Source organism: Artemia sp. Qi Xiang Cuo, chromosome 11 (genome assembly GCF_049724085.1).
Source record: "Artemia sp. Qi Xiang Cuo chromosome 11, ASM4972408v1, whole genome shotgun sequence".
Taxonomy (NCBI): domain Eukaryota; kingdom Metazoa; phylum Arthropoda; class Branchiopoda; order Anostraca; family Artemiidae; genus Artemia; species Artemia sp. Qi Xiang Cuo.
The window spans coordinates 7,728,267-7,740,927 of NC_142804.1; the positions used below are offsets into that span (position 1 = coordinate 7,728,267).

Here is a 12,661-nt window from a genome sequence, read left to right on the forward strand (position 1 = left end):
TATAATCCACTTTGGTAATCATAACACACATCAGCAATACCATCTCCAAGGTAAACCCCTTTCTGCAGTCTCTGAATAAAGAGATCTTGGAGTAATTGTTGACTGTCAACTAAAGTTCAGCACCCATGCAAAATCTGTATCATCGTCTGCCCTCCAATCTCTTGAAATGATCAAAAGAACTATCTCTAGCAGATGCCCAAGCATGTTTATGATGCTCTACAAGGCACTAGTTAACCTGTGCCTGGAGATTGGAATGTCTCTGGCATCACCCTATTTCAAGAAGGACAAAAAAAATTCTAGAAAGAGTTCAACAAAGAGCAACCAAAATGGTTGAAGGCCTCAAACAAATGCTATACAAAGAACATTTACATCACTTGAAACTTCCTACTCTTGCATACAGAAGGAAACATGGTGACATGATAATGACCCACAAAATTATTTCCAAAAATGTTCTCCCTTGTCTCCTTACCCCTCCCCCAGATCATTCTCTGACTATAGGTCATTCCAAAAAGATCTTCAAGCAACACACCTTAGTCCAAGAAAGAAGCCATTTTTTCAGCCAACGAGTAACAAACTTGTGGAATCTACTCTCTAAAAATACAGTGACTGCTGATTCAACAGGTGCATTTAAGAAAAATCTAGACAAAGAATGGCCACAGCAAGAGTTCCTGTACAACTGGGAATCTGCTGAGTCCTCAAACAAAATTTAGCAAACAACCCATTGAAGTCATAACAGAGCATTACAAGGATAAAAATCCTTAATTTTGCTCCAGGCTGCAATTTAAGGTAATTTTAAGGTAAATAGTTTGGCTTGCTATTTTTATGAACTTGCTATTTTGTATAAAATTGTTGAAAATTTTTCAACAATTTTTAATCCTAAAACAAATAGTATTGTTAAATTTAGTTTTATACCTCAAGTTGACCTGAAAAATAAATATTAATAAAATTCCTAAAAAATCCTATCTATGCTCTTTGACATCCTCAATACACTTACACTCTTTTGATTTATTTAAACTGTAAGAGCAAAAGTAGTAATAATAGTAGCCCTGAAAATTGCAAATTAATACCCCCAGTTGTTCTCAATATAGTACTGAGGTTTCTAATTGGAAACCATATACACAGTGCCTTTTGATTTAATTTTAAAGTAAGATTTTGTTTTAAAGCATAATAGGCAAATTCAAACTGTCACATCATTCCTGACCTCACACATAATGGCATAACCCACTCATTGCCAATGGATAAGGCCAATGTATTAAATACCCAGTTTGCCTCTGCCTTCACCATCCAACCTTGTTCAACTATTCCTGCAGCACCATCAAACTTAATATGTCATCCAATGCCAAAATTATCAATTACCAAAGATATAGTCTTGAATAGCCTGGAAAAATTTGATGTTAATAAATCCAAAGGATCAGATGGAATGCTGAATTGTTCTTAGTTCTCCCTTGTGTGGACTCTTCCAGCTGTCCCTACAAAATGGAGAACTACCATCAGATTGGAAAAAGTCCTATATAACACCAAACCACAAAAAAAGCCCCACAGATAATGCAGAAAATTATATTACTATCAGCATCACTTCTGCAGTTGTGCAGGTGCTTGAGAGATTTGTCAACAGAGCTGTAATTCAACACTTGGAAACTAATAACATCCACTTCCACTCAACATGGCCTCAGATCTTTAAGATCTGTTGATACTAATCTTATACACACATACGAGTATGTTACATCATTATTGGATAATGATGTACCTGTTGATATGGTGCTCCTGGACCTCTCAAAAGCATTTGACAGGGTTTGCCATGAATTCCTCATTACCAAACTAAAAGCAGCAGCTATTGATGATGTTATTGTCCAGTGGATACAGAGTTTCCTTTCAGAAAAGGCACAAGTTGTAAGAGTTCACAACTCTCAAGGTGTCCCTCATTGCTCCTTGTCTACAACTGTTTTCAGCAGCATTCCCCAGAGGACCATTCTTGGGCCAAGTCTCTTCAACTTATATATAAATAATGCACCCAATATTCTCTCAAACCTCCTCACTCTTTGTGCTGATGATTCAAAACTTGTTGGTAAGGCAGCCACAACCTCTGACTAGCAATCTGTTCAAAAGGACCTTGATATTCTTGGGACTTGGGCTGATACATGGCTCCTCTCATTCAATATTGATATATGCCATATAATTCACTTTGGTAATCATAACACACATCAGCAATACCATCTCCAAGGTAACCCCCTTTTTGCAGTCTCTGAAGCAAGAGATCTTGGAGTCATTGTTGATTGTCAACTAAAGTTCAGCACCCATGCAAAATCTGTATCATTGTCTGCCCTCCAATCTCTTGAAATGATCAAAAGAACTATCTCTAGCAGATGCCCAAGCATGTTTATGATGCTCTACAAGGCACTAGTTAACCTGTGCCTGGAGATTGGAATGTCTCTGGCATCACCCTATTTCAAGAAGGACAAAGAAATTCTAGATAGAGTTCAACAAAGAGCAACCAAAATGGTTGAAGGCCTCAAACAAATGCCATACAAAGAGCCTTTACATCACTTGAAACTTCCTACTCTTGCATACAGGAGGAAACATGGTGACATCTCCTTACCCCTCCTCTCCCTCGTCTCCTTACCCCTCCCCCAGAACATTCTGTGACTATAGGTCATTCCAAAAAGATCTTCAAGCAATGCTCCTTAGTCCAAGAAAGAAGCCATTTTTTCAGCCAACGAGTAACGAACTTGTGGAATCTAGCCTCTGAAAATACAGTGGCTGCTGATTCAACAGGTGCATTCAAGAAAAATCTAGACCAAGAATGGCTAGAGCAAGAGTTCCTTTATAACTGGGAAGCTGCTGAGTCCTCAACCCAAATTTAGCAAACAAGCCATAGAAGTCATAACAGAGAATTAGAAGGATAAAAATCCTTAATTTTGCTCCAAGCTACAATTTAAGTTAATTTTAAGGTAAATAGTTTGGCTTGCTATTTTTATGAACTTGCTATTTTGTATAAAATTGTTGAAAATTTTTCAACAATTTTTAATCCTAAAACAAATAGTATTGTTAAATTTAGTTTTATACCTCCTCAAGTTGACCTGAAAAATAAATATTAATAAAATTCCTAAAAAATCCTATCTATGCTCTTTGACATCCTCAAAACACTTATACTCTTTTGATTTATTTAAACTGTAAGAGCAAAAATAGTAATAGTAGTAGTCCTTCAAGCAATGCTCCTTAGTCCAAGAAAGAAGCCATTTTTTCAGCCAACGAGTAACAAACTTGTGGAATCTACTCTCTGAAAATACAGTGACTGCTGATTCAACAGGTGCATTCAAGAAAAATCTAGACAAAGAATGGCTACAGCAAGAGTTCCTGTACAACTGGGAAGCTGTTGAGTCCTCAACCAAAATTTAGCAAACAACCCATTGAAGTCATAAAAGAGCATTACAAGGATGAAAATCCTTAATTTTGCTCCAAGCTGCAATTTAAGGTAATTTTAAGGTAAATAGTTTGGCTTGCTATTTTTATGAACTTGCTATTTTGTATAAAATTGTTGAAAATTTTTCAACAATTTTTAATTCTAAAACAAATAGTATTGTTAAATTTAGTTTTATACCTCCTCAAGTTGACCTGAAAAATAAATATTAATAAAATTCCTAAAAAATCCTATCTATGCTCTTTGAAGTCCTCAAAACACTTATACTCTTTTGATTTATTTAAACTGTAAGAGCAAAAATAGTAATAGTAGTAGTCCTGAAAGTTTCAACTTAATGCCCCCAGCTGTTCTCAAGATATTGCTGAGGTGTCTTATTGGCAACCATATACACAGTGCCATTTGATTTATTTTTAAAGCAAGATTTTGTTTTAAAGCATAATAGGCAAATTGCATAACTGTGGGGGCTTGATATACCCAATATGCCTAGAGACATAGTTACTGTACTGTTCTAGGTGTCTGTCCCACAATTACAAGAAGTTTGGAAGAATGGGATGATAAGTCTGCAAATAAGATTCAAATATTAGAATCTACAGAAATGACAGTGGTGAAGTATGGTTCTGAAGAATGGGTGCTCCAAAAACAGAGGAGATGGCTAGGGCACATTCTGTGGATGAAGGATGACATTACTTTGTAAAAGTCCTTTACTCCCAACTGTCTAGGGCCAAACAAAAAGCAGATTGTCCCTGGTTAGGGTGGGAGGATATAAGGAAAGATTTAAGTGAAATAGGAACTTTCTGGGATGGTGTTTAATAGATCAAGATGGAAGAGGACCATGCATAGCTGTGTAGTTACTAATATCATTTTAATTTCATTAATAGAGTAAGACCTCTACTACTCAATGCCCAATCTTGAACATATATCTTGATTACCTGAATTTGCATCTTGCAGCAAAATTAAGGAACATACTGGATTTGTTCTGTTCTGTTCTATATCAAAAATGATGAAATTTCATCACTGTGTTAGGGCCTAGTAACCTGTTGTAAGAGGAGTCTACTGGATAGCTACAATTTAAGCCCAATCAGCAACAGAGACCAAATGGTAGGTATGGCTCATGATGACCATTCTCTAGAGGCTTGAAGCCAACACCACCACACAACAGCAACTTCAGAGTGTCTGAAATGGTTGGGTATGACAAGCAGCATTAGTCTCTCAACAAGACACTCATATGATGAAGTTGGCATCAGTGGGTAGTTAAATAGAATGGACAGGTCTACTCATAACCTGAACTTATTATTCTATTGCTTGTCATATCTTGACTTGATACAATTTGTACAATAACAGGATGTTTTGACAGCTTATGTTAGTGGCATCTTATATAGTGCAAGCTTTACTGTTTGGTACAGAGGGTTATTTGGTTGTGCATCCTCCTTGTAGGTCAGCATCATGTCACCATGGCAGCATCTGCAAACAAGTGTTGGCAGAGGTAAATACTTGAGTCTCTTGTTGTAAGGGAGAACTTGCAGTACAGCTAAGTACCTCATGGCATACCTCTGAACTTCCTCAATTAGGCTAGCATTGTTCTTGTAAGAATAGGAGGTGAGACACAGACATGCACTAAAGTCAAAAAAAGGCTTGATTATAGCCTTAGAAAGACTGTGAGAGCAGATAGTTATGGTGCATTTGAGGAAGAGGCCACTCCTAAATCTTTTTCTTTGGGACTAGTCTTTAGTGCTGAGTTTAATCAAGAATTAGGAATAGGAAACAGATTGGAGTTGTTAGCATTGAGAGTGATGTTGTTTTCTATTCTATACACCATACCATTGATGTACAGTATATGAGGAATATGATAACTCAAACAGTGCCTTGGAGGACTCTGCTTATAATGTCCCATGATTTGGAGAAAACCTTGTCACCTTTGGCTCAAAATAGTTGAACTAATACATCTTTCCTGAACATGGACAACAGGCTCTTAATCTTCAACCTGATGCATATAGGCATGGGCATAGGCAGCATATTGTCTAGGGGGGGGCAGTCGATAATGTGAGGGAGGGCCTTTTATCAACTGCTGGGCCAACCATTTGCTTGTTCAGCCATATCTAATGTAAATTTGAAGATCTAGGGGGGCAGCCGCCCCCTCCCTACGCCCATGCATATAGGATCATACAACTGAGATAGGCTTATATTAGTGGGATAGACTGACTACAATATTAGAAAAATTATGGGTTTTCAACATTAAAATTTAGTCAAATGTTACCACTTCAGCTTAACCTGTTTAAATACAATGGTAAAATTCTAGTTAAGCTAATTTTTTTCTATCTTAGAAAGGGGTTAGGTTAGGAAAAGGAAACTTTCAGGGATGGATCTACAGACTCAAGTATATCCTGGGATGGTATTTTGAAATACCTATCTCTACTCCTCTCTCTAGAGGGCAGTGACCTTTAATGACCTTTCAAATATTTGTGTTATGAAAGTGAAACCTTGCAAAACAGATCTTCTGCTTAAATCAAGTACAAGGAAACTGTTTTCAGCTTCACAACTTTGCTCAATGCCAATTTATGAGGTTTCAAAGATCTGCAAGAACATTTCCTAAATTATGAAAAAAAACATTGATATTGCTTAAAATTCTATGCAAATACCAGGAATTGCATTTTCAGAACTAACACCAGAGAAAAATAAACTGAAAATTAAGGTAAAATGTTGTTTTGTCAAAATTTCAATAGGTATAAACTTGTCAAGTAGGCAAATTCCTAAGACTTACAAATCAGAAGAGAGATTAACATAGAAAATTAAGAATACCTTCTCAGAGTATATTTTGACCCTGGATTCATTACAAAAAGTTTCATTTTCCTAACCTAACCCCTTTCAAAGATAGCAAAAAGTAACTAAACAAGAATTTTCCCAAATACAATTATTGTGCTTTATAACATTTGTCTTAAATTAAATCTGTGGTAAATTTTTGTGTAGTTCATATCATTGATCTACACATGAAGTAAACGCCTAGCACTTGATACCTTTTTTATGCTCTTTCCAAATATAATAGCCTAATCATTTTTGCTGCAAATGAATTTTACCCCTCCCCTATATATAGGCCTACCAATTCAGAATAAACTTAAACTTATAAACTCTCGTCACTGACCAGCAACTCTTAGGCTTAGCTGTCTCACTAATGGTTATCTTACCATATTGTTAAAACTACCCTGGTTCAGAGAAGAAAGTGTGCACTCATCTTGCATCTATATACCTTCAATAATGAAAATATGACAAGGATTGGCACGCCCATTATCTTTTTAGGTCTTCATTGACATAGATTAGCCCAAAGGCAGTGTAGAAAGGTTTAAGGATCGACTTAATGTGAATCTTACCAGGTGAAACAGTTTTTGATAAAACTTGAATTAGCTGATTAATCGTGTCTGAAGACATTTTAAATTATAACTAAACGTCAACTAGGCTAGTATATTTTTGAAAATATCCGTTGGTTATAAGTCCTTCCTCAAAAACGATGAATGTGAACATGAAAGTTGCCGGTTTTATTCAATAAGTTAAATCCCTAATTTAGCTTCCCGAAAACCCTAAAAGTTAAACGAACGAATCCCACTGCCGGATACACCACCACACAATGCCCCAAAAGCGGCTTAGCATTGGTTCACTAAGCCTAAGATACTGGTTTACTTAAGAATGACAAAAATCCAAACTTCATTACCAATGGCATTCCGAACAAAGCCAATTATCGCTAATTAATTCTAAAACACGAATTTGTTTGGCGCTGTTTTACAAAGGGGTAAGCGCGCGAAAAGCGAAGGTTCGTTAACGCTAATGAAATAAAACAAAATAGGGTGGAAATATAATAGTTAAGAAACAAAATTGGGCTATATATTTGCACATTAGGGGATAGGGGAGAAAGCATAGCATATATTAAATATGTAACCTAACCTAATCAATACAACTTGGGTACCTTTTAGTTCCTCTAAACCCCAAAAAAACTAAAGTTTAAATATAGTTCCCGGAGTGAGACATCTTTTGTAATGTCTATCTTTATACAGCGTCTCGTATAAGTGCCGGGCTTTATCCTATGTGATTTTCAATACAATTGTCGTGTGCTTACCGCTTTGTAAAACAGTACCAATTGTTATGATAAAAGTAAAGAGTGACTTTGAAACTTAAAACGAACAAAAGCTACTGATTCGCAGCTTCGGCAGCATATATCCACAGCTTTTCTGCAGGCAGCTAAGGAATTTTTTTTTCTGTTTTATTTTATTGCGTCAATTTTCTATTTTCTTTAAAACACTGGTTTTGAATTTCAAGAAGGTGCATAAATTTCTTTTAGAAGTTAGCTGAACCAGTTTTGCAAATTATGTTGCAAAAACTAACAAGAAATAATTTTGTTCATTTTAAGTTTAGACATCGGGGTTTATTTCCGTTAGAAAAACGTTGTTGTCTAAAAATAATTTTGCATGTTCTTAGGTTTACCAAATATTAACAATAAGCCGTACAAAATACCTTTGTCTAATTTAGATGATGACATTAAAAAAACCAGTAACAGTTTGTCAAATAAGACATTAAATTGCGTTTTGCTTTCCAGCTCTCTTAATATTTTCACACACAAAATATGTCATTTGGACACAAAAAGAATCAAAGGATCATATTAATAATTAAACTACTGCTTTTTTTAAAGAATCAAAGGATCATATGATTAATTAAACTACTGCTTTTTTACGCTGTAGATGGCCCTGTTGTATATGGGCGAAATATTCGTTTGATTGCTTTTTTTCTTTGGACTGGCCATAGACCCGTTTGTCTTTTTTTAAGGAAAGGGTGGTCGTGTAAACTTTGGAGGAGGCTCAATTTAATTGGAAAATAAAAGTTATAGCCCCCTTTTTAAGAATAAAAATTGATCGGAGGGCAACAAGCCCACCCCCAACCTTTTTTTCCCAAATGGATCCTATCAAAATTTTGAGATAGCCTTTTTGTTCAAAATAGTCCAAAGGTCAAATAACTATACCTCTGGGGTTGACAAGACCACCCTCCCAGAGTCCGGTGCCAAAGGTTGTGCGTTTTGCTAGTTTCCCATTTTCATACATAAGGTTTTTATGGAATAATCGGTCGTATAAACCTTAGAGGAGGCTCTATTTGATTGGAAACTGAAAGTTCTAGCTCCCATTTTAAAAATCAAAGTCATTAGAGAGCAGCAATCCCCCCACCCACCATACCCCTTTTTCCCTCAAATGGACCCCATCAAAATTTGTCAAAAAAACCATTTTTTCAAAATAGACCATGGGCAATACAACTAGGCTTTCAGGAAGGAAACAAACCCAGCTCCTGGAGGGGGGGGGGAGTTTCCCATTGTTAACATATAAGGTTTTTATGGAAGGGATAGTCGTATAAGCTTTACCGGGTCTCATTCGATTGGATGTTGAAAGTCCTACCGGTTTTTTTAAGAGTCAAAATCGGAGGACAACCATCCTCCCATCCCTACGCCCTTTTTCCCCAACTGCATTCAATGAAATTTTTGGGATAGCTATTTTGTTCAAAATTATCCAACAGTCTAATAATTATGCTTCCGGGGTTGACACCCCCCCCCCCTCTGGCCCCTGGTGCAATAGAATTCCTCATTTGATTTGTAACTTTGTCTACAGCATATCTCAGTCTAAAAAGTATCATGATACTAAATAATTTCCTACTTACAGAGACTAGCCTAATAACTCGATAATTACAACACTCGCTTTTTATCACCTTTCTTATGTAGTGATTTAATTAGGGTTTTCCAAAAATCGCTTGGTACTTCACCTTTTTCAAAATCATATTCACAATCTTTAGTAACTTATTTCTAACCTCATAGCCACCATATTTTAGAATATCATTTACCACACTAATGGTTCCTGGGGCCTTATTATTTTTAATTCTTTTAGTATTGTCGATAATTCTTCCTCAAAAAAACGATATTCCTTCACATCCAAGGTATCACAAACTTTTTCATTTTTCTCTATATCTTTCCCTGCAACTCTATCTCGGCTTAGCAAATTCTCAAAATATTCTGACCATCTTTCTTTAACTTTTTCCTTATCACTAATTGTGGCTCCATTCCTATCTTTAACTAAGATTAATTAAAAAAAAAAGCACAAAATAAATTTTTCAAAGGAAAGTAAAGAGCTCCATTAAACCAAAAATGAGAAAAAATAGAATCAAATAATCTACCAAGCATAAAACTAACACGAATCAGCATCACTAAATAAATGAAACTAAAAACGAACAGAAATTACAACAGATAATCGAGTCAAACTCTAAACGAGCAGAAACTAACATGAGTAGGGCTCACAATCCCTATGCCTTCTCAAGGAAAGAACATTATTTGCACTTTACTGAAAAAAATACAAATGAATGTGCTTTTTCAGTTTAATATACATTTGCTGATATTTATTCCTTAATATAATTTTGATTTATTAAAGCTACAAAAGTGGAAACATTAAAAATAAAAATTCAGTAAAGTACAAATTATGTTCTTTCCTTGAGAACCCAGGAATTTCTGGTTTCTCTTGTAGTTTTTGTTCGTTTTGGGTTTCATTTATGTATTGGTGTTGATTTGTGGTATTTTTACGCTTGGTAGATTTTTTTATTCTATTTTTGCTCATTTTTGGTTTAATGAAGTTCTTTACTTTTCTTTGAAAAACCTATTTTGTGGAAAAAGCTTTTTTTTCTTAATTAAACAAAGTCTTTTTCAGGGAAAAAGAAAATAATAGTTTCAATCTTCTTGGTTATTTCTTTAAGAATTTAGTTTGGCCTACTATTTGTATGCAGGAGAAAATTTTCAAACAATTCTTAACAACATGTATCCTTTTGAAAATTTTGACATAAGTAGTAGTGTTTAATCTAGTTTTATAGCTCCTCTAGTAGACCAAAAAAAAAACTTAATACCATTATCAAAATATACATATATGCCCTTTTACAGCGTGGATCTTTCAAAGGCTTTTGATTCTGTTGTTCATAACCAGCTTTTCTTTTCTTTGGCTTCTTCTGGTGTTAATTTTTCGGTTATTTACCTTCTACGGTTTTGGTATTCTAATTCTTACCTCCACCTGAAATCTTCTCCAGAAACAACTATTAAAGTGCTTCGTGGTGTAAGGCAGGGAGGTGTTTTATCACCAACCCTGTTCAAAATTTGTATTTCTACTGTTCTATAAAAGATCTCAGGCACTTGTTTTTCTGGTTCTACTGATGTTTCTTACATTGCTTATGCTGATGGCATTCTGTTGATTAGTCGTACTAAGTCTGCTCTTTCTGCGATGGTTTCCTTAGTTTCTCAGTCTTTCCTAAATATTGGTTTATCCCTGAATCTTGACAAATGTGAATTTTTATATTATAATCTGTCTTCGTCTACTCCTCTGGTATTTAATGAATTTTCTGTACTTTCTGTCTTTTCCTTTCGGTGGCTTGGTATTACTGTTTCTAATTCTCTAGCTCTTTTTCATAAACAGATTGTTACTGGTGCAGTAAGTAAACTTCGGCTTAGTTGTTCAAAAGTTGTTGAAATCTGTAGAATTCGTGAAAGAATATTTCTGGTGTGGTTGTTCCCGGCCTTTTCTGATTATACCGTACTGCAATTTTTGGGTGTTTATTTCGTTCTTAAGCTAAAGGATTTAAAAAAGATTAATATTGTATATTTCAAATTTTGAAAGTTTATTATTTCTCTGACACCTTCGACTGGAAATCGGTATTTAGTTAAAAATTTTTATGCTACTGATGTAACTCAAAAGGTCGGAGTCCTACACACAAAGCTTTCTTCACACGCATTTTGTAAATTTGGCCCTGACCACGGTCTTTTACAGTTCTTTCCGTAGTTTAATTTAATTGCTAGTGTTTGTTGAGTTTTTTTTTCTTTTTTATTATTATGTACTCCACTTGTACTACTTTTTGTTAGTTGTGGGTGATAAATGACTGATTGATTGATTGATACACTACTCTTTCGATTTAGTAAAATTTTAAGAGCAGAAGTAGTAATAAAAGTATAAAAGTATGAATAAAAGCTTGAACAAAATACCTTCAATCATTCTTGGGATATTGCTGAGATGTCTTATTGGCAACCAGCATATATATAATGCCTTTTGATTTAATATGGAAGCAACATTTAGTTTTAAAGCATAAATGGCTAATTACATAGATGTGGGGGGTTGACCTACCCAATAACTCTAAAGATGTAGTTAATAGACTGTTACGCTAAGCTGAAAGAATGGTTGTATTAATATTTTGATTGGAAGTTTTTGGAAAATTATGAGCTAAAGAAGAGGGCTGATTGCCCTCCAATCACTTTTGACTCTTAAAAAGGCACTAGAAATTTTAGTTTACAACACAGTTTATATAATTAGCATTAGATCTTTCCCTATCTTGACAAGTCAGATCTTTCTTGAACGCTAAATTTGTCTTCAACGTTGGAACACTAATTTTGAAGAAACTAATTTTAAATTAATTTATTCCAATACATACATGAAAATCGGTATTTAATAGTGCAATGTTATTATTAGATGTTTTTAGGAATTAAAAAAAGGTTTCGAAGTCTCAAGTTGGTTTCAAAGGCATTTTGAGAAAGTTTCTGCCAAAATACGTGTTCCAGGGTAATTGGACCGCTGATGGCAGATCAAATGAGAGGAGCTGTTTATATATATATATATATATATATATATATATATATATATATATATATATATATATATATATATATATATATATATATATAATATATATATATATATATATATATATATATATATATATATATATATATATATATATATATATATATATATATATATATATATATATATATATATATATATATATATATATATATATATATATATATATATAAAATTAGTTCAGATGTTTATAGGAATTACAAATAGGTTTTGAAGTCGTTAGAACCCAAGTCCTAAAATTGGTCTCAATCAGGGACCCTTATCGCTATCTAAATTCACAAAGTGCAAAGATTTTCAAACAGAGGTGTTTATTGTTTAAAGTTCAGGAAAGGTCTGCCCATTTCATACAAAAACATTGATTGAAAACAAAACTAGTGTGATGTTGGCTCTCTGCCAAAACACGTAACTAGACTTTTCAAGTATCACAGGAACTACAATCTGAGGAAAAAAAATATCACGACGTGAAAAAAAAATGATGAACCATCCAGTTGTTGATCCAGAGGGGGGGGGGCGAGGGATACCCCTCTAAAGTAGTGTAATTTACATAATTAACGCAAGT

The 12,661-nt window shown here is 34.5% G+C and overlaps 1 protein-coding gene across 3 annotated transcripts in view; it reads right to left on the minus strand.

The window, feature by feature from the left end:
* The window catches only part of Fs(2)Ket (Importin subunit beta Fs(2)Ket), an 81,151-nt gene extending 74,235 nt beyond the window's left edge, over positions 1–6,916 (minus strand). For all 3 annotated transcript variants that reach the window (XM_089096248.1, XM_089096251.1, XM_089096250.1), the window contains exon 1: positions 6,781–6,916. In XM_089096248.1, the coding sequence (XP_088952374.1) occupies positions 6,781–6,838 (58 nt within the window). In that variant the 5' untranslated portion in view covers positions 6,839–6,916. The remainder of the gene's footprint in view (positions 1–6,780) is intronic.
* Positions 6,917–12,661: the final 5,745 nt, after the last annotated feature.